The sequence below is a fragment of the Hippoglossus stenolepis genome, chromosome 4, assembly GCF_022539355.2.
Source record: "Hippoglossus stenolepis isolate QCI-W04-F060 chromosome 4, HSTE1.2, whole genome shotgun sequence".
Taxonomy (NCBI): domain Eukaryota; kingdom Metazoa; phylum Chordata; class Actinopteri; order Pleuronectiformes; family Pleuronectidae; genus Hippoglossus; species Hippoglossus stenolepis.
In genome coordinates this window covers 23,565,297-23,583,612 of record NC_061486.1, presented here as the reverse complement: position 1 = coordinate 23,583,612, position 18,316 = coordinate 23,565,297, and the positions used below count along the sequence as shown (strand labels likewise).

The 18,316-nt window shown below is 41.8% G+C and overlaps 1 protein-coding gene across 2 annotated transcripts in view; it reads right to left on the bottom strand.

Annotated features, from left to right (window-relative positions):
* Window positions 1–16,733, bottom strand: part of ssh2a (slingshot protein phosphatase 2a) — a 35,215-nt gene extending 18,482 nt beyond the window's left edge. The window contains exons 1-2 of one of the 2 annotated variants that reach the window (XM_035153502.2): window positions 16,518–16,733; window positions 13,898–13,941 (exon numbers count right to left, since the gene is read on the bottom strand). In XM_035153502.2, coding sequence (XP_035009393.2) covers window positions 13,898–13,941; window positions 16,518–16,580 — 107 coding nt within the window. In that variant the 5' untranslated portion in view covers window positions 16,581–16,733. Of the gene's footprint in view, window positions 1–1,727; window positions 2,291–13,897; window positions 13,942–16,517 lie in introns of those variants that run through there. The other variant, XM_035153501.2, reaches the window with a different exon arrangement.
* Between the last annotated feature and the right edge of the window lie 1,583 nt (window positions 16,734–18,316).

Below are 18,316 nucleotides of genomic sequence, written 5' to 3'. Positions count from 1 at the left end.
ATCAATTACTGACGGCACAGAAATGTTTAGAAACAACAGCAAAAGACCAACACTTGAACTATATTCAATGACTTTGTGGAAAATTGGTTAATGTTGCTTTGATCATCTTTTAATCTAGTTGCAGTAATGTATGCATTGATTTCCACTCAACCCCCACCTCTCACATGAGAGTTTGGAAACACTCCAACAGACGAGTCTCTGATCTGTTCGGAAGGGCAGACTTGTCTTCACCGCATGGACAAGTCAACTAAATCCTTTTACATCTCACAGGCAAATAACAAAAAAAAACTCACATTGCCTTGATCTGTTTAGACACTGTAGATGACAGATAAGATCACAAAAGGATGAGATAACTGGCCAAGGACAATCTCTTCATTATTCTCAATGAATCCAGAACACATAATATTTAGTTAAGTCTAATGAGCCCCTGACCTAAAATCACTTCTAGAGAACATGTGTTTCTGACCAGTAGTCGATTGTGTAAGCATTTCCAGTGTAGCCTTGAAGGGGTTTACAAGAAGATCTACTGTATGTTTCCTGTTTTCATAAATTAAGTGTCAGTAGCCAACTGGATGCACGCCAACCTTTGTGTCTTTGAGAAACATCATCTTCTGGTGAGTCAGAGAGCTCCAACATTTGAATATTTATTTTATATTTGGACTTGACATTCCATAGAAAACAAGAATGGTACTCAGAAGAGAACAAACCACAAACAAGGCCCAACAGTCCCCTTAAATCCAATCAAGCTGCACCATATCACACACACTCAGAGAGATAGTTCAAAAAGTGTGCCTTATTTTTTATTTTGATCAAGATCCATGCAAAATGAAAAAACACTTCTCGCAATGTTAAAGAAAGTGACAAAAATCCCTGGACCCGCCCCCTGAGCCAGATCCTCAACAAAATGTAATGGGTTTGTCCCTGACCCATATTGCATCCTTACACCAAGTTTCGAGAAAATCTGTTATTTTTGTGTAATCTTGCTTACAAACAAACCACCAAGAAACAAATGGACCAGGGTGGAAACACATCTACCTTGGCAGAGGTAAACATAAGAGGTCTTGAGGACATCACTATTACTTTTCTTATTCATGCTCATGTATGGTGGGGTATTATTCTGATTGATTATTCATTCAAAAAAGTTCCTGATTCTAACTTGATAGCAACTATCACTCCAAATGCCCATGTGTTTAAACAAATAGCATCCCAACCTTGGACAAACAGAAAACTCCTCATGTTATATGGTGCTCAGGTGATTTCTTATATTTGTAGCAGCAAATCAGAAGCAATGTGTCTCCCCTCGATCAAGGGTGTGTGTCTGGACTTGTGATAAAGGTAGGATGATTCATACCATATGCTGAGCCTTTATGTCTTAGTAAGGTCAAACAGGAGCAGCAATATGAGTAAGAGCCTGCTACGTCAACAGGAAGTACAGATGACACTGATGTTGCAAAACTATTAGCTTACTCATTGTTACAAGTGTTGAAATTGGTCACATTAATCCTTATAAATCAAAATATGATAAGATTTGGTCCATATTTAAATTGGAGTATTAACAATCTAACGATCCACGACTCCAAGTTATTATATCACTGTTAACTCTTTATGTGATCGTGTGATATCAGAGGCTGTAGTGGTTTCCACTGTGACTGGAGACACATACATAAACTTAAACTTTCCAGCCTGAGTAGCGACTCTCCACAACGTGCCAGTATTTTCAAACTTACAGCTGGTTGATCTGATTTGTTGACACCACCGCGTCGTCGCTGAAGTGCGGCACCATCTTAGCCCCGCAGCAGGAGCAGAAGCTGACCGCCGCCGAGCTGCCGGAGCCGGACACCGCGCCGAGGGTCATGCCGGCGGTGAGGAGCGCACAGAGGGAGGAGGGTGTCGGTCAGGTGCTCTTGGTGCTCCTGGGGAGAACTTTTCACTCCTCTCCCGCACTCATGTGCTCCGGCATGACAAGGAGGCGAACCGCGGACTTCCCTCGGGTTCGAGCAGTCGCAATACAGCAGAGAAATGACGCAAAACGAGATGTTTCCAAACCCAAACTCGGTTGCGCTGAATGAAGCAGAGAAATCTAGCACGTTGTGTTCCTGCTCCTGACAACACAGCGGGGCAGCCCGAGGTGTCCCAACGCAGCGAGGGAGAGTCCCATCTTTAAAACAAGTTCCCCGGGAGGTTTGCTCAACATTATTCCACCCTTGCCCTCGCTACAGAAGGCTGCAGCGGCCTTTCACCGTGTACAGTAACGAGACATATGGCCACGGTCAAACTCTCACCGGAGGAGTCGTAGGAGGGAGGAGCTGGAGACACGTGTTTTTGGGAAGAGCGGCGAGCCAATGGGGAGGAACGAGCGCCCAGCCCGCGTGGAGCCGAACAGCTGGTCTGCAAAGAGCTGGAAACCGTGCACTGTGCAGGTGTTTCCTCCAGAAGGTGATCGGCCCCGTTTAGTTCCTCCTTCCTGATAACAGGGACTTCTTATCAGTCGACTCACTGCCTGTAAAGCTGCATATTCCTGGTACACCATGCTCCGTAGCAGGGGCGGATCCGAGGGCGAGGCCAGGGGGGCCACTGGCCCCAGCTGAAATCTAACTGGCCCTTCAACTGCACCTGTCCTGTCAGTATTCTTTATATATAAACTAGTCAATTAGGAACGATACTAACCATACATATTAAAGTTACTGGCAACCACATAAAACATTTAAAAAAACAACACGAATGTGAACGTGGCTCCAGGCAGGAGGACAACAATGGACATTTAGGCTTAAAACATTGGGTAAATGAAGCCGTTTCGAATTTGAATGGCGGGGCTTATGAACTATTGTGTGACACCACAGGAGCAGCATGGAGGCATTTTATGGTTGTTGTTTTGTTTTAGTTTTTCTATGTTTGAAGACATGGACACCAGTTACTTTAATTGTATTTGGCTGCAACACTGTTTACCTCCAGAGACTGAGACTCCAAAAGTGTTTTGTGGACTCAAACACTTCACCAACCCCTACACATTGAGGATTAATTTTCAAAATATATTAAGGGATGTAGTGTATCCCACCAAATATCCAGACTGTGGTGGCCCACTATATACTAATTTGTCCCGCCACAGTTTCAAAACGAACCAAATTTTTTTACACTTCTCATAATTACGTAAGCGATCTCTAACTTTGTGGTGTACAGTGCTATATGCTGAATGCTCACTCACTCTGTCCCGTGACCGCACGCTTGCACTACCGCGTGCTCGCACTATGGTCCACAACATTTTTACCGTCAACAGTCAGACCTCGTAGTTTCAGCTGCAGATGTGGCATTCGGCAGCATTCCAATCACGCGAGACCTTTTCTTAAATTTTTTTAGTCTTTGTACCTGACACTAGGAATCTGTTGTACATGAGAGTGACCTTCGTGCCCTTGAACGTGCACCACCGTTACCGCCATAGATTGAACCAATACTGTGGAAAACACTGAATAATGTGTGGCTTGCTCAAAGCTATAGAGCTAACAGTAAAAAAAATGACTAAAGTGCACCTTTCTGAATCAGGAATTGTGCATGGATGTTAGACACATATGGGCCCCTATTTATAAATTATGGCCCCGTATTTAGAAAAATCCTAGATCCTTCACTGATCATTAGAATAAACTGCTGCCTAGCAGATGAATGAGTGCCCTAGCTGGTTCAACAAGGTCAATAGGGGATGTGCTCATTAGACCAATGTAACAGTCAATTGAACCCACATGGTCTTTTGGTTTTTGGCAGTGAGCTTGCCAATGAGACTTCACTGGTCTCCCCTCCACCCTTTTCCCCCGCCACACAAACCTTGTGGCCGTGTTACATAAGGAGCAAGTGCAAATGAGAAACAGGCTGAGGATATCCAGACTACGCTGCAGCACCACCACCACCACCACCGGCAGCAGCAGGCCTGTTGTATCTGGGTACACTGGAGATAAAGAGGAGCCTGACTTATCAAGAAAGTCTGGGGAAGAAATCGCCCTTTACATAAAGCTAATGTGTAGATATCGTATATATCAGCAAACATACATTATGCTATAAGATGGACTCAACGTTTTGGCTCATTTTAAAACCCAATAAACATTTTATATTCTGCTGGTGGGCCAACATGAGGGGCCTCATGTAATCAGACAACAATTTGAAAAACAACCCCCATCATTATTATATTTTACACCAGCTTGTGCTTCTTGGCCTGAATTCTAAACTATAATATCTGTACTGAAATGACCCCTTTGCAGCACAGCTAAGCTTTATAACACTGTTAATGTAAGGTCTGTTATCAATAGGGAGGTTTGGCTGAGAAATGGAGCACTATTAAATATGCTGTTACACAACAACAAACATTCAGAGTGTTCACAAACCGCCCAGTGTAATCTGAACAGTATGCTTGTGTTCAACGTCTATGAAAACACTCTGAACTGTGGGACTGAGGAAAACCCGACTGATCCTCGACTTACAATAGCGTATGACGGCCTTGGCTGACAATGGATCAGAGTAATAACTTCTAGCTAATGTATCTTAACTAAGTCAAATGTAGTGATTGACAAGAGTTGTTTTGCATTTACATAGCCCAAAGACACACATTGATAAGCACACATTCCACTGCCTCCTTGATCTATGTGATGGTGACTGTTCCTAAATGACCTCATACATATGTTGGTATCCATGCTTTAGTTTCTTATACTTATTGGCTGACATATACACAGTAGAGTTGCTATAAGCTAATATTGGTCAATATATCAGTTTGGTATTAAAGCAGCATATGTATGGGAAGATGCTGAAAGTGCCACAAAACTATGATACTAGTAAAAAATCTGAAGAGATTTAGCAAAGATGTAATCTTTAACATTTTAATATAATCAAAAACTGTTACTTTAACCTATGCAGCTGGGATGACACACATTTAAAGATTCAACAATAAATTCTAAAGCAAAAAATCTTTTTTGTTCTTTTCATTACTAAAATGCAAGACAGGGACAAAGGGAACATATGAATGCTTCACACGATAATCATTTTCTTCTGCTAACATGTCCTCACAAAAACAATCCAAGCATTGCTAATTTTACATGAGTAAACATACAGTAACATTACACAAGAATTGTACACAGATGATTCAGCGAATCCAACAACCCTATAAATGTTTTAAATGCATTTTAAGATGTATTCTGTATATTTTCCTTAAAAATAAATGTTATGCTATATCAGGATACCTTTCTTTCTTAGCTGGATACTGTGAACAGGACAAGGTGACTGTGCATTATTTTAACACTAGACCCCACATGTGTTCTGCTGAGAGAATTATATCACATATGGACCAATAACAACTCTACCCCTCTGCCGTCACACTTAACTCTTCTTCATCTCACCTTCCCCAACGACAAATCCTGCATCACAAGACAGATCACAAGCCTGTGAACTCTGCCAGCAACTGGAACTACAAAGTCGACCTGCGCGCAGCTGCTCCACTGCTTAGTCATGTGGTTCCGTTTAGTCTCATCTAATTTACCAACATTCAGAGGGAATTTATGTTTTCTGTGGGCTGGTAACATGAGAGTCTGTTGTGGTGTTTGGCTGAGCGCTGGACACTGTTGCACAATCTCCTTCCACTGCACGTCTTCATCTGTCACTCAATGGGAACGGGCAGAAAATATTCAAGTCAGCGATGTTCTAGTCAGGGAGCTGTGTATATTTTAAAGAGTGTGCATGTTTGTGTGTAAATGGTAGTCATGCTAGAGTGAGCCCACTATCCGGCTGCCTGCACAGTCAGTGCATTTAATGTATCTTTCAAACAAACAGTCGTCTTACATTTAAAAATGCCAAACACTTCTGAGTGTGGTGGACTTATAGAAGTAGCTAAAAACTTCTGGTGTCAAAACTGCCAAACAATCACGGAATACTTTTCAGGATTAAATAAACAAAGAAAAGAACAGCCTGGACTACAACGCCTTTAGTTCAAATGTTTGCCGAGTGCTCAACCCACTGAGCTGAGATAGGAGCACTTAACCTTGGAGAAACACAGATGCCTGGTAACTGCCATATAAGACAAAGACAAATCTGTTAGTATAAGTAGCCTTTGTACAGTAACCAAACACACACAGCATCTAGGAATCTTACATTATTTGATAGTATGGAGTAAAAAAAAAAAACAGTGCATTCAGAAAGCATTCACATCCCTTCACCCTTTCAATATTTGCCATAAAACCAAGTCATGAGGTCAAAGGAAAGACCTGAGTTAAGAGAAAGGGTTTTGTCAAGACACAGAAGTGGAGATGGCTACAAAGAATCTGCTGTTTTGAAGGATCCCAATATCCACAGTGGGCCCCATAATTCTCAAAAGGGAACAACAAGGACTCTTCGTAGAGCTGGCCATTCAGCCAAACTGAGCAGTGGAGAAGGGCGTTTGTAAGAGAGGTGACCAAGAGTCTAACAGTCGCTCTGTCTTGAGCACCAGGAATCCTGTGTGAAAATGGGAGAAAACATCACTGCAGCACTCTAACGGTCTGGGCTTCGTGACAGAATTGGCCAGATGGAAGTGAAAGACAGATGAAAGTCTGCTTGGAGTTTGCAAAAAGCACCTAAAGGACTCTGACTGTGAAAAACCAGATTATCTGGTCTAATGAAACATGGTTGATCCGTTTGCCTCAATTTTAGGCATCAGGTTTACAGGTTAAAGGCACAATTCATCACCCAAAGTACAAAGTCAAGAGTAGCTTAGGGACAAATCTGTGAATGTCCTTGAGTAGCCCTGCCATAGCCCTGAATTGAACCCAATCGATCATCTCTGGAGAGTCTTGAAAATGGCCCTTTACTGTTAGTCCCCATTCAAGTTGACGGAGCTTGAAGGATCTCAATAGAAGAACAGCAGAAAATCCTCAAATCCAGGTCTGCTAAGCTTATTGTGTCATCACATCCAAGAGAACTTGAGGCTGTAATCACTGCCTAAGCTGTTTCAACTATATACAGACTATACGGTTTGAATACTTTTATTACTAGTGTTTAACTTTTAATTGATTTGCACAAAAAAAAAAAAAATTGTCATTATGGAGTATGAATTGTAGATTGATAATGCCATAAGGCTGCAACATAATAAATGTGAAAATCTGAAGGGGTCTGAATACTTGCATATACTGTATGTTGCAATGTTGACATTTATATTTTGAGGTGCCTCTTTATATTCCACATTTCATTGACATTGACATATTCATCTATTGATACAGTATATTTACTGTTCATACCACAGAATCAAGAGAATGAATGTAGATAATTATTAAATGCTTGGCATTTTAAGTTTGTAATACGAGATACATAATACTCTTTGTGCAGCATGTAGAACATTGTGCCCCATATTCAATGTATCTTTTTAGTCTTATAACAGTGATATAAACTGTATGCACTTGTAGTCGCTCATCTAGGACAGGGAGTACTCCGTGTTAAACAGTGAATATAGGAAGGCTGAAGGCAGGTGGAGTATCTGGTGCTGGTAGTAAATGACAGAGGAACAGCCCAAAAACCTTAAGAGACAGGTCTGCACATGATGAGCTGGTTCTCACACAGTTTGCCCTCAGCTTGATGTTTGTTTCTGCAGCCTTTCTTTCTTGTTGTAACAGCAGGACCCAGTTAGTGCTTAGTCTGATGAACCTGTTCTGCTGGTGTGCATCTGGGTCGAAGCTGGTAAAGGAGTCCATACTATAACAGGGATATTCAGAAGTGCACGAAGAGACTTGTAGAGCGAACCACAGTCAGTGGAGTGTATTAGGTCGTCTGCTGTTGTTAAGTAAGGTTTCATACCATCTTCTCACACAGATCCACATTTTCACTAGTGCCTCTTGTCACGCAAATAAATTCTTCAAGCTATTAAAATAATATGAAGAAAATCTAATTACTCATTTTTCAAACAATACCACAATCTGTATCGTGTTATGTAAAAGGAATTGCTGTACAGTAAGGAAAATGGAAAAACAAATTCAGGGAGGGTAAATTGACACTCTTGTTGACACAGGATTTTCTCTTCCATCGCCTTGTTGGACTACAATAGGTACAATACATGATACAGGCCGATAAATAAAATGCAAACCAAACAGTGAAAACCACTTAAACAGTGACTGTCACTGACATTTCAGATGGACCATGAAATGTGTGCTTTAACAATACACTGATTACGTTTACATAGACAGGAATATTATAATATTACATTAAACCCGATTAAGACAATAGTCTGAATAAGACACTGCCATGTAAACAGATGACCTTAACCCATACTTGATAATTACCAAATAACCCATAAAGAAATAATGAATTAAGGCTAGGGCGGTATTGCTTAATCACATTAAGTAGACATGTATATGTCTCAATCAACATAAACATATATGGCAGTTAATTGCTTGACGTCACGATCACACTATGCTATAACATATATAAAGAGAGAATGAATGTAAAATTATATTAGCAACTCATGTAAACATCATAATTGGATGTTACTCAAAATTAAGGTCAATAATTAGATTATTGGTGTCCATGTAAATATAGTCAGTGTTTTGCAGCATGACCACCTTTCAATACTGAGAGGTAATAATGCTCATAGCCGACATGTTTCTCGCTTTCTCACAGAGAAAGTTCTCCTTGTTTATACTTTTTGATTCTCCTCTTGTTCCATCAATTTATTTGTTATTCATGTTCCTCTTTAGGCCTCGTCTTTGCCCTTTCACAGCATCCAACCCACCCAAGATACTCTGGTGCACTGATTACTCATGTTGTAGTGGCAGATATCAAAAACAAATTTCACCACATTAAGATTAAGTTTCAGTGACCTTGCGACCTTTAACAGCTGTGTCATGTCAGCTGATCGGCCTGCAGACAGTTATAAGTGAGGTAGGACTCACCTCTTTCATGAAAAAACCATAGCAGAACAAAACTGCTCATCAGTCACTTTGACCATTTCAAAGGTTTCACAACAAAACCATGAAATGTTGGTTTTATAACTCTGGCTAGGGAAAATGTTTTTCTAAAACTGCCCTTGACGGTGTCAGTCCTGAGGCAGCGGCGTGTAACATTAGACATAATTGGTTTGGTGCAGCTGCAACAGACAGCTGTTTGTGTGGATCTGTGTAATAGAGATGTTGCCACAGAAAGACAATAAGGGAGCGATCCAGTGTATGAATCGGTGAGGAGACTACTAATATTTGAGAGAAAAGGGACAAATAAAAAGAGAGGGATATAAAGACAGAGTGAAAGTATTTGATTATATTGCTCCACTGCTACTTGAATCCATATGTAGGGTGGGGAGGACTCAAGTGGACCCCAGCCCTTATGTAACACACATTAGAGGTCACTCAGCAAGGCCCTACACCGTGTGTGTGTGTGTGTGTGTGTGTGTGTGTGTGTGTGTGTGTGTGTGTGTGTGTGTGTGTGTGTGTGTGTGTGTGAATGCTGAGCAAATGTTGAGGTAACTGAGCCAAATGGTAAAACAGGATTGTAATGACGTTAGGCATATAGGGAATAAGCTCTGTATGTCAGTGTGTGTGTGTGTGTGTGTGTGTGTGCTCTTTGTTGTATTACCTAACAGATAATTGGGACCACATGTACATCTCAGCTCTATTGGGGTGTGTTAAAGGCTTGTAGGAGTGATGTCACCACGTTCAGTGATCAAATATGTCTGACCCAAATCTCTTCTGGCATGTTTCAAGTTTCATGCAGTATAGATGCTCAACATGAGGCAGCTGACTCATCTTGGACCAATCATACACTGATATTTTTTATTACATTGTTTGTATGGGTTATTACCTTCATCAATGAGGTCATGATTTGAAACCTGTTTGTCTGTTTCCTGGTGCGTTGAAAAAAACAAAACAGATAACAGCCATAGTTTAACTACACGCCTGTCTCCTGTAGCTACGAGCGCATTCATGTGACAGTAGCAGAGTTGTTAATTATGAGTGACAAGTTCTTCATATGACATGAGAAGAAATGCTGATATCTGCCATGGAGAAAGTAATAACTCTTTTTAATAAATTAAAATAAATATATATAAGAGTAATAATATAAGAGTTACGATGTATTTATTTATTGTGATAAACTCTCCCTCTATTTTTTAGAGGGAGAGTTTTAAAACCAGAGTGGACACATGAAAAATAAGCAACAGAAAAATGATTCCCCTCATCTATAAAGATATCTGCTGACATTTCTGTCCCTGTTAGGATCCTGTAGATATAGTAGATGACTTGATCGTTTTCAAGGGATCTGATTGGTCGGTAGTTTGGCCGTTGCCTGGTTTTCTTGAACTTAACCTGCCCTGAAGCAGATCAGCGGTTCAGCATAAGTTTCATGTTAATGTATGTACCTGGTAAGAAGTGAACCAACTATGTAGGACTGAAAAACCTTAAGTTACCTTGACAACCACAATTCCTGCTTCGTAGTACATGTCTCTAGAGCAGAGGTCTTCAACAGGGGGTCCGTGAAATTTTTGGTTGATTAGACAATTTTCTATATTTTTTTAATTAAATTTTTTTTCACAAATTTAAATGTATTTAAATACACATTAACATGAATCCAACATATTGTAGCGAACGGATAAATGGAGGCAGAAGACGTTATCTTTCATTCAGCGACACACAATAATAAAAACATGAATATATGAACCTGTGTATTATTTGAATAGCTTAGTATTGAATGCACAATAACAGGGTAGCTATGTTTCTACATGGCACTAGGCCCAGTTTAATATAAAACACAATTTTTTACAATATATATAGTAGGGGGTCCCTGCTCCATCTCTCCATCAGTTTGGGGGTCCTTGGCCTGAAAAATGTTGAAGACCCCTGCTCTAGAGTGTTGACATATATGTTCGAGTGACATTTGCACCTAATTCCTTGTGAGCTAAATCACTGCTTGAAGAAACATAGTTGTTTTTGTGAAATTAGAAATGGAACCAAAATGGACAAATATGACTTTGGTGTTACCTCATGAGTATGTGACAGTGACATGTCCTGCTTGCACTGACTATGTGGCATTGAGTTTGTTGTAGATGTTTTTAGTTAAAGAAGCAGCTGCTAATATTTCAACTTTGTTAGCGAATGCATGTGTACACAACCCTAAACTCTCACACTTGACAGTTAGTGCACGGCACCCTGCTATGTGAATGATCTCAGGAGTAAAGACTTTGACCCTCCTATAATGACTGCAGACCAGTAAGAGCCTGATCAACTTTTCTCTTTCCCAGATGTACAGTATTTCATTTTGCCAGGCAAGGTCTCGCTGGGCTCATGTGGTGTAAGACATGCATGAATGAAAGCTGAGAGATTTCTCAGATTTGGCCAAATAAAAAAAAAAGAAAGTGATGCACAAAGTGACAAAGTCATACTCCCTCTCACGGAGAGGAACTCAGCTTCAAAGTTGAGACAACCATGGTTGAGCAGCTCTTTTATCTTTTTTATACCTGCTGTTAAGGCAAACGGCTGCGTCATGAATGTTATTGTTCTCTTACTTGCTTCAGTACTATGCCTGTGGAGGATTCTAGTAGAAGGCACGCCCAAAGAACTCAGACTACAGATTGTAGAGCACAAAAATGGTCTCACACTTGTATCCATTAGGAGGTTTCCACATCCACTTGTAAAATGGAACTAATCTCTCGCCAGCTGTTTTGACAAGCACATTTGTCACTGTGCAGTGGCAATGGCACATCATACAAATGTGGGTAATTCTGGAACGGGTCACACAGCTTTTTTATTAAAACTCTCTGCCATTTCTGTCGCTGATGACAGAACCACTGGCCCTGTCAAGGACTCACTACTGCCTTTATGTGGGTGTTGCATCTTGCATCTCGCATCAGGTCATTTGAGAGGACGTGCACAACCTATGCTGCAAAGGGATGCAGGATATATGAAGCAGCAATCTTGTGTCTTTGTAAGCATAATTAACAGCAGTATATGAGACACTTTCACTTAAGGGCAGCAGTCATGTCATCTATCTTTGTATACAGTCTATGCTCCTGACAGAACAGCAGCATCACTCAGACCAGTGGCCTCAAAGGTAGTGGCTCATTACATGATACAACTCCACCAGTAACAACAAATAGTAACGTCAAAATATTAGTCATTATCCATAACATACATCAACAGCTTAACCAAAAAAAACAAAAAAACAAAGCCCAACAATTAAGATTGCACTTCAAAGTTTCGATTAGTCGACAAAAGCTCCTTTACAAAGTGCAGTAGAGACGGAAAGACTGTTTGGGTTTGATTTTCCACTCCCTATTTAATGATTGTTAATGTCCCCACAGACGGACTGTAGTGTGGGAATAACATTTAATAATATCGAAAGTGATATAGACTCTGAGAGGGCCAATATAACTGGTTATCATAAAATCATAAAATCATAAAAAGTCAAACACACACCCACACAAACATAAAGTCTATGTGTTTCAATTCTTTGGCTCAGTATTCAGCCCAGCACAATAACAAAGCCACCTGAGTCATCATAACAAAAGGAACAGCAGTGACGTCCTCATCTTTTATGAAGGTTCACTCATACGGCAAAAGTTAATCATCTACTCAGCGTATAATGGAGAATCATGCAAATCAACCCCAACTGTAACCTCAGTGTTTACAGCATCAAAAACTACTCAGGATACCAGTTACAGTTACCAGGCACAATCATCAAAAGCACATATTTATGAATTAGTTAATATTTGAGATTGATTAGTTGTATTGAAATATTTGCCTTTATTAAATTAATTTAAATGTTTTAATAAGTATGGGATAAATTATCATTTAGATCCTTTACTTAAATAAAAGTAACAATACCACTGTCAAAATGTGGGTAACAGTCCTTCACAAAAAAATGGGATTCGGAGAAAATTACATACTTATATTTTGGCCTTTACGTAGTGATATCTTTAATTTATGAGTCTACAAGAATGGGTCTACATACACAAAAGTTCAAAATACACATTATTTGTCTCATACTGTACACTGGCACTGTGCCTCTTTTCTCCCACTGTCGGGAACACTTTAGGAGTAAAGGACTTCCTTTGCCGCAGACATAAACAAAAAAGTATTGATTTAGGTCATTTCCTGCCAAGCGATTGGTCATTTCAGTTGGATTTGTGTGGTTCTGTTGTGTATTTAAATCTGTAATAGCATGCAAACATCTTGATGATTTTAGCTTTTACTGTGTTCGGTGCCCCCTCTTAGCAGCGCCACTGTATCCAGGCGCATTACTCAGTGTTGGTAAACAAGAGACTCTGCTCCTTTCTAATCACTCACACGTAGAACTGGTCTTTATAAAAACCTGCAGAATTCATATTTATGTTCATGGGTAAACGGGGTGTCGCTTTTTCTTCAACAATGAAGTAAAAAAAATTGCATTGCATCATAATCTGCAGGAAGAACTTCCTGTCTGTAGGAGCACATTAGAGGTCACTCAGCAAGGCTCTTTGCTGCACCCTGTCTGTGTGTGTGTGTGTGTGTGTGTGTGTGTGTGTGTGTGTGTGTGTGTGTGTATTTGCTCATCTCTGTTTCTCGTCACACAAACTGACAATCACATTTATCGATGATGTCGGAATCAGAAACAAACCCTTTTACTTGTTACAGTTATGTTTAAAGGAAAGATGGGGAATTTCTTTTTTTTTTTTATCATTTTGACACATTAATTGATTTTTTACAGATCAATTTAATTGTTTTTCTGCTCTGTATCAAATTAAAGCTACTGAATTAATGTTTTATGAACATTAATGTAGTAAGTAATTGAGGAAACACTGTAAATGTGATGTACAGCCGCCCCCTAGTGGCCTGACTCTAAACTTACAATTTCTAGAGATGCTGCTGAATAGAAGTGTGTGTTAAAGAACAGATATTCCAGGAAACTGGAACTGTGACAAAACAGGAAGTGGTCTCACCTCCTGGGCTGAGAGCGGCGGTCATCCTCACCACTGCCCGATTCCTACAGAGACAGGATTAGAAAAGAAAATGGAAATTAATATTCCAAACCTGCGTCACTTCACATCAGAACCTAGCATTTCAGGAAGAACACACTGACCACACTGACCACAGAGACTTGGGTGGCCCACTGGCTGTTTGCCTCACAGGCTGAGTCAGAGTCAATTAACCTTGCATTACAGGAGAGCTGCATTGGCGGATACACTTTCATCTGTGACTTCAGTCACAAGGCAGGGCCCGCACAGTGTTTTCACTGAGGCTCAGAGCAGGGACTGGGGATAAGGCTGAAATAGACTGCGTGTCCGTGCCCTCCCCGCCCTGACTCCCTTTTCCCCCCCAAAATGCAATCATCATCCTCCCCCCACCACTGCAACCAGCACAGTCCACCACACAGACATTTTTAATCCCGGCCTGTTTCGGTAATCCCTCGCAAAACTCTGGGAACTTTCTCTTTGGCATCAATCTGTCAAGCCTGGGCAACACACACACACACACACACACACACACACACACACACACACACACACACACACACACACACACACACACACACACACACACACACACACACACACACACACACACACACACACACACACACACACACACACACACATCACTGTATGTAAAGACCCACACGCACATGCAAAGACACAGGACTAATTATAATAAACAACAATTAGGATCCTGATGCTGGTGCTGATTAAATATGATAAATGATGAAGGTAGATGAGGAAGATTAGGCTGCGAGCTGGATGCAGTGGGTCAGGAGGAGGCTGGAGGGGAGGAGGTGAGGAGGTGGAGGAGGAGGAGGAGGGATAGAGTTCATCTCTTCCTGCGTATGTCACCACAGATGTGATTAGGCTCAGAGAGGCAGCTCGCTCGAAGGAGCTCTCTGCATCATCGGCCCAACAGCTGGCCGTCAACACAAAATGTGGTGACACAGAAGAAATAGGAGTCCATGCACAGACTCAAACCTTCCCTGCACACGCACCTGAAAAAAAAATGCCTAGCTCAGCAGATTTTAAAGGCGTGTGTGTGATACTATTACACCTCTGCAGAGCACTCACACACACTGCTGATGTGATGTGCATTATTCTTCCAATATGTGGACGACATACCATAATAAGCCTGCTCATGGTCAGGGTACAATGTACAGGCTGATCATCATGGTTACCATGCCACCACATGGATGTGTAGGGAGTGGTCTTGAAGCCAATGAGAACAGGGGATCTGGTGTGCTGCTAGGCAGATTACCGTACAGCACCACGGTAGGGTGTCCCATTCCCTGCTGTGCTGGAGGGCAAATGATGCTAGCTGCATTAATCAATGGGTCAATGATCTGTGTTTAATTTGAGAAAAATGCTGATAAAATGCTTGGGGGGGGGGCAGCATACTGTAAAAAGAATGATATTCTCCAGTAGCTATGGGATTCCAGCTGTGCCTCTCATGAGTCTTTCTTTTCGTTCCCAGCTCTGTCCTCCACAACACACTGCTCCGTCTCTCTGTCCCTCTCCCAGGTTTCTGCACCCCCCCATCCTCTCTCTCAGCAAGACACATCTCACAAGAGCGGCTCACATTGCTGCTTCCCATCAGGATCTCGGGTCTCGTGACAAGCAGCTGGTTACCTCAGCATGGGATCCTCACACTGCCTCATCGCTGCAAACCCTCATCGCTGCGTCTCAGAGTTATGAGTTCAGCTTAAATCGAAACTCGTGTGCGCTGGTGAGATTTTGATGGAGATGTGTTTAAATGTCACCAAAAGCTACAATCACATAAAAGCTCTGAACTATACAGTTTCATGTAAAGGAATCCATTCATGTTCTTCTCTTCAGGTCTTTCCCCAACTGCTCTAAGGGATCGTATGATTTTGGACATTTGTCGACCATCCCTCCATCAGGCTGGGCCTTGATACCTAGAAACACAGTCAGTCTCTGCAAAGAGACACAGAGGACTGATCCGGTCACAGTCTTCCGCCATGAGATGTGTCTTCTATCGTCCAGTCATGGGTGAAAGTATCATCGTTGCAGCACAGGTCTTATCTGTGGCAGCCACACCACCACCAGCCCTGTCTGAGTGGGTCAGGAGCCTGAGAGCAGACATGGGAAGCCTCAAAGTGTCATGGGGGATAAGAGGAGTGACCCACTGCGTCCGACAGGCCCTGACAGGCCTGTCCCACTAACCTGCTTTCCACTGCCACTCCACTGACCACTAGTGATGCTAACACGACTAAACCAATGACACACACATTAAAGCCTTTCACTGATAATTCAAGCAGCGGTTTTCAATGGCAAAGTTAGTCCAGGTTTCCAGGGAGGAAGTGAGTGAGCAGACATTAACTACAGCTGTTAGCTCTACCTGGCTAACTTTGGGGTAACTTCAACTTTCCACAAGGCTGATTAAGTGAGAGCAGACCCAGTGAGGGGATATATTCAGGTTACACTGTGATGCTAGCAGCAGCGTTAGCCGCCCCGTTCACCGGAGCCCTGGAACCGGGCTGACGCTCACACACAAGCGGAGCTCAGCCGAAAACAGAAATAATGTCAGACCGGCGGTTCTCCGGTTCTCGGAAACACTTACGGACACGCAGGGGCTGGAGGTGGTGCTCGGTGTCGGTGACCGCTGCACGGTGACCAGCGCCATCCCGGCTGCTGCTGCTCCCACCTCGGTCACCTCAGAGAAGGAAGCGCCGGGAAGCCAGACATTATTATTCTGTGTTATTTAAGCTGAGAGACGGAGCCCCGAGGTCCGGAGGATGTTTCTCTGCTCGGTGCTCAGCTGCTCCGGTACCGTCAGGTTACACACCAGCATCAACAACATCCGGTCACTCTGCTTTACAATTTCACCTTCACGTAGACTTGTATTAACTGAAACTATACATATTTATACATTATTATTATTATTATTATTATTATTATTATTATTATTAATAATAATACATTAACAATAATCATAATTAGTGAGTTCAAGAAATAAAATGTTACAAAGAAAATATGTAGAGAAATAAAATAATTACATATTTTTTTTCTATGGCCTATTTAAAATGTTCAATATTTGTGATCATGTTTTATACAGCTGGGAATGGGAAACGAAAGTTGTAGGAAAATGCATATATTGTATAGTTGTTGTTGTTGAAGACTAAATAAACTAAATAAACAAAAATTTCAAACGTTGAAAAAATAAATTTCGTATTTTTCCCCCCTCGGTCAAACTTTGCTGGTGTGCTGACAATTATCTTATTTTATTTTGGTAGGAAGATCTCAAAACTTCCGGTTATGTCCTTTCTAAATCCCGTAGGTTTAACACCACTGAGCATGCCGTGCCCGCGTCCAGCGCATGCGCAGTGGCATCCAGCTGTCAGAGTGGCTGCTTGACGAATACGTCCACTCCCATTCATACAAATATGAATACAATTAATCAATTAGATCAATTTAACTGAGAAATAATACTGGTAGCAAGTGTTTGTGTGTGTGTGTGTGTGTGTGTGTGTGTGTGTGTGTGTGTGTGTGTGTGTGTGTGTGTGTGTGTCTGTACATCTATAGTTATGAGGGCCAATTTTTAGGGTTAGAAGTAGGTTTAGGTCAGGGTGGGGGGCTAGGGAATGCATTATGGGAATGAGTGTCCTCACAACTATAGAGAGACTATGTGTGTGTGTGTGTGTGTGTGTGTGTGTGTGTGTGTGTGTGTGTGTGTCGGTGATATTAGATAGGTGACATAAACCACCATGAATAATGGATCACTGTGTTCCTATATGTTTCTACACCTGACCTTACATCTCAGTGCCTCCATGTGACCCACCCCTCCTGGGAGATGAGATGTGGAGGTGGGGGTGTGAAAGCAGGGGGAGGGGAGTGTGTGTGTGCGTGTGTGTGCATGTGCATGTGTGTGTGTGTGTGCTTGATGATGATGATGGTGAAAGGAAAGTCAGAGGAGGGTCAGGTAGGAGATGAAAGATGAGATGAGATACATACCCCACCCTTAACACACCCCATATCTCACATCTATATCTTGATGTCAGGCGTCAAATCGTAGAAGACATCAAATACCTTTCCCTTGAATTTTCATGGTTAACACACTTTATTTAAATAAACAAATGTTCTTGGTTTGCGCAGCCATAGAGTAGATGTTCAGGGATGAAGTGAGTATTGGAGACAGAGAGGAAGGCAGAGAAGGGCGTGGAGCTGAGGTCTACACAAGGAATCCCTCACTGCATTATCTGGGTCATTGCCTCCTCCTCCACCTCCTTGGCGTCCCCTCCCCATCCTCCATCCTCCATCCTCCATCCTCAATTCTTTCCTCCTCCCTTCCTTTTTATCGATCAGCCAATAAGCCCAGAGTGTTATGAGTGCAGGAGAATAGGAAGAGAATGAGAATAAAAC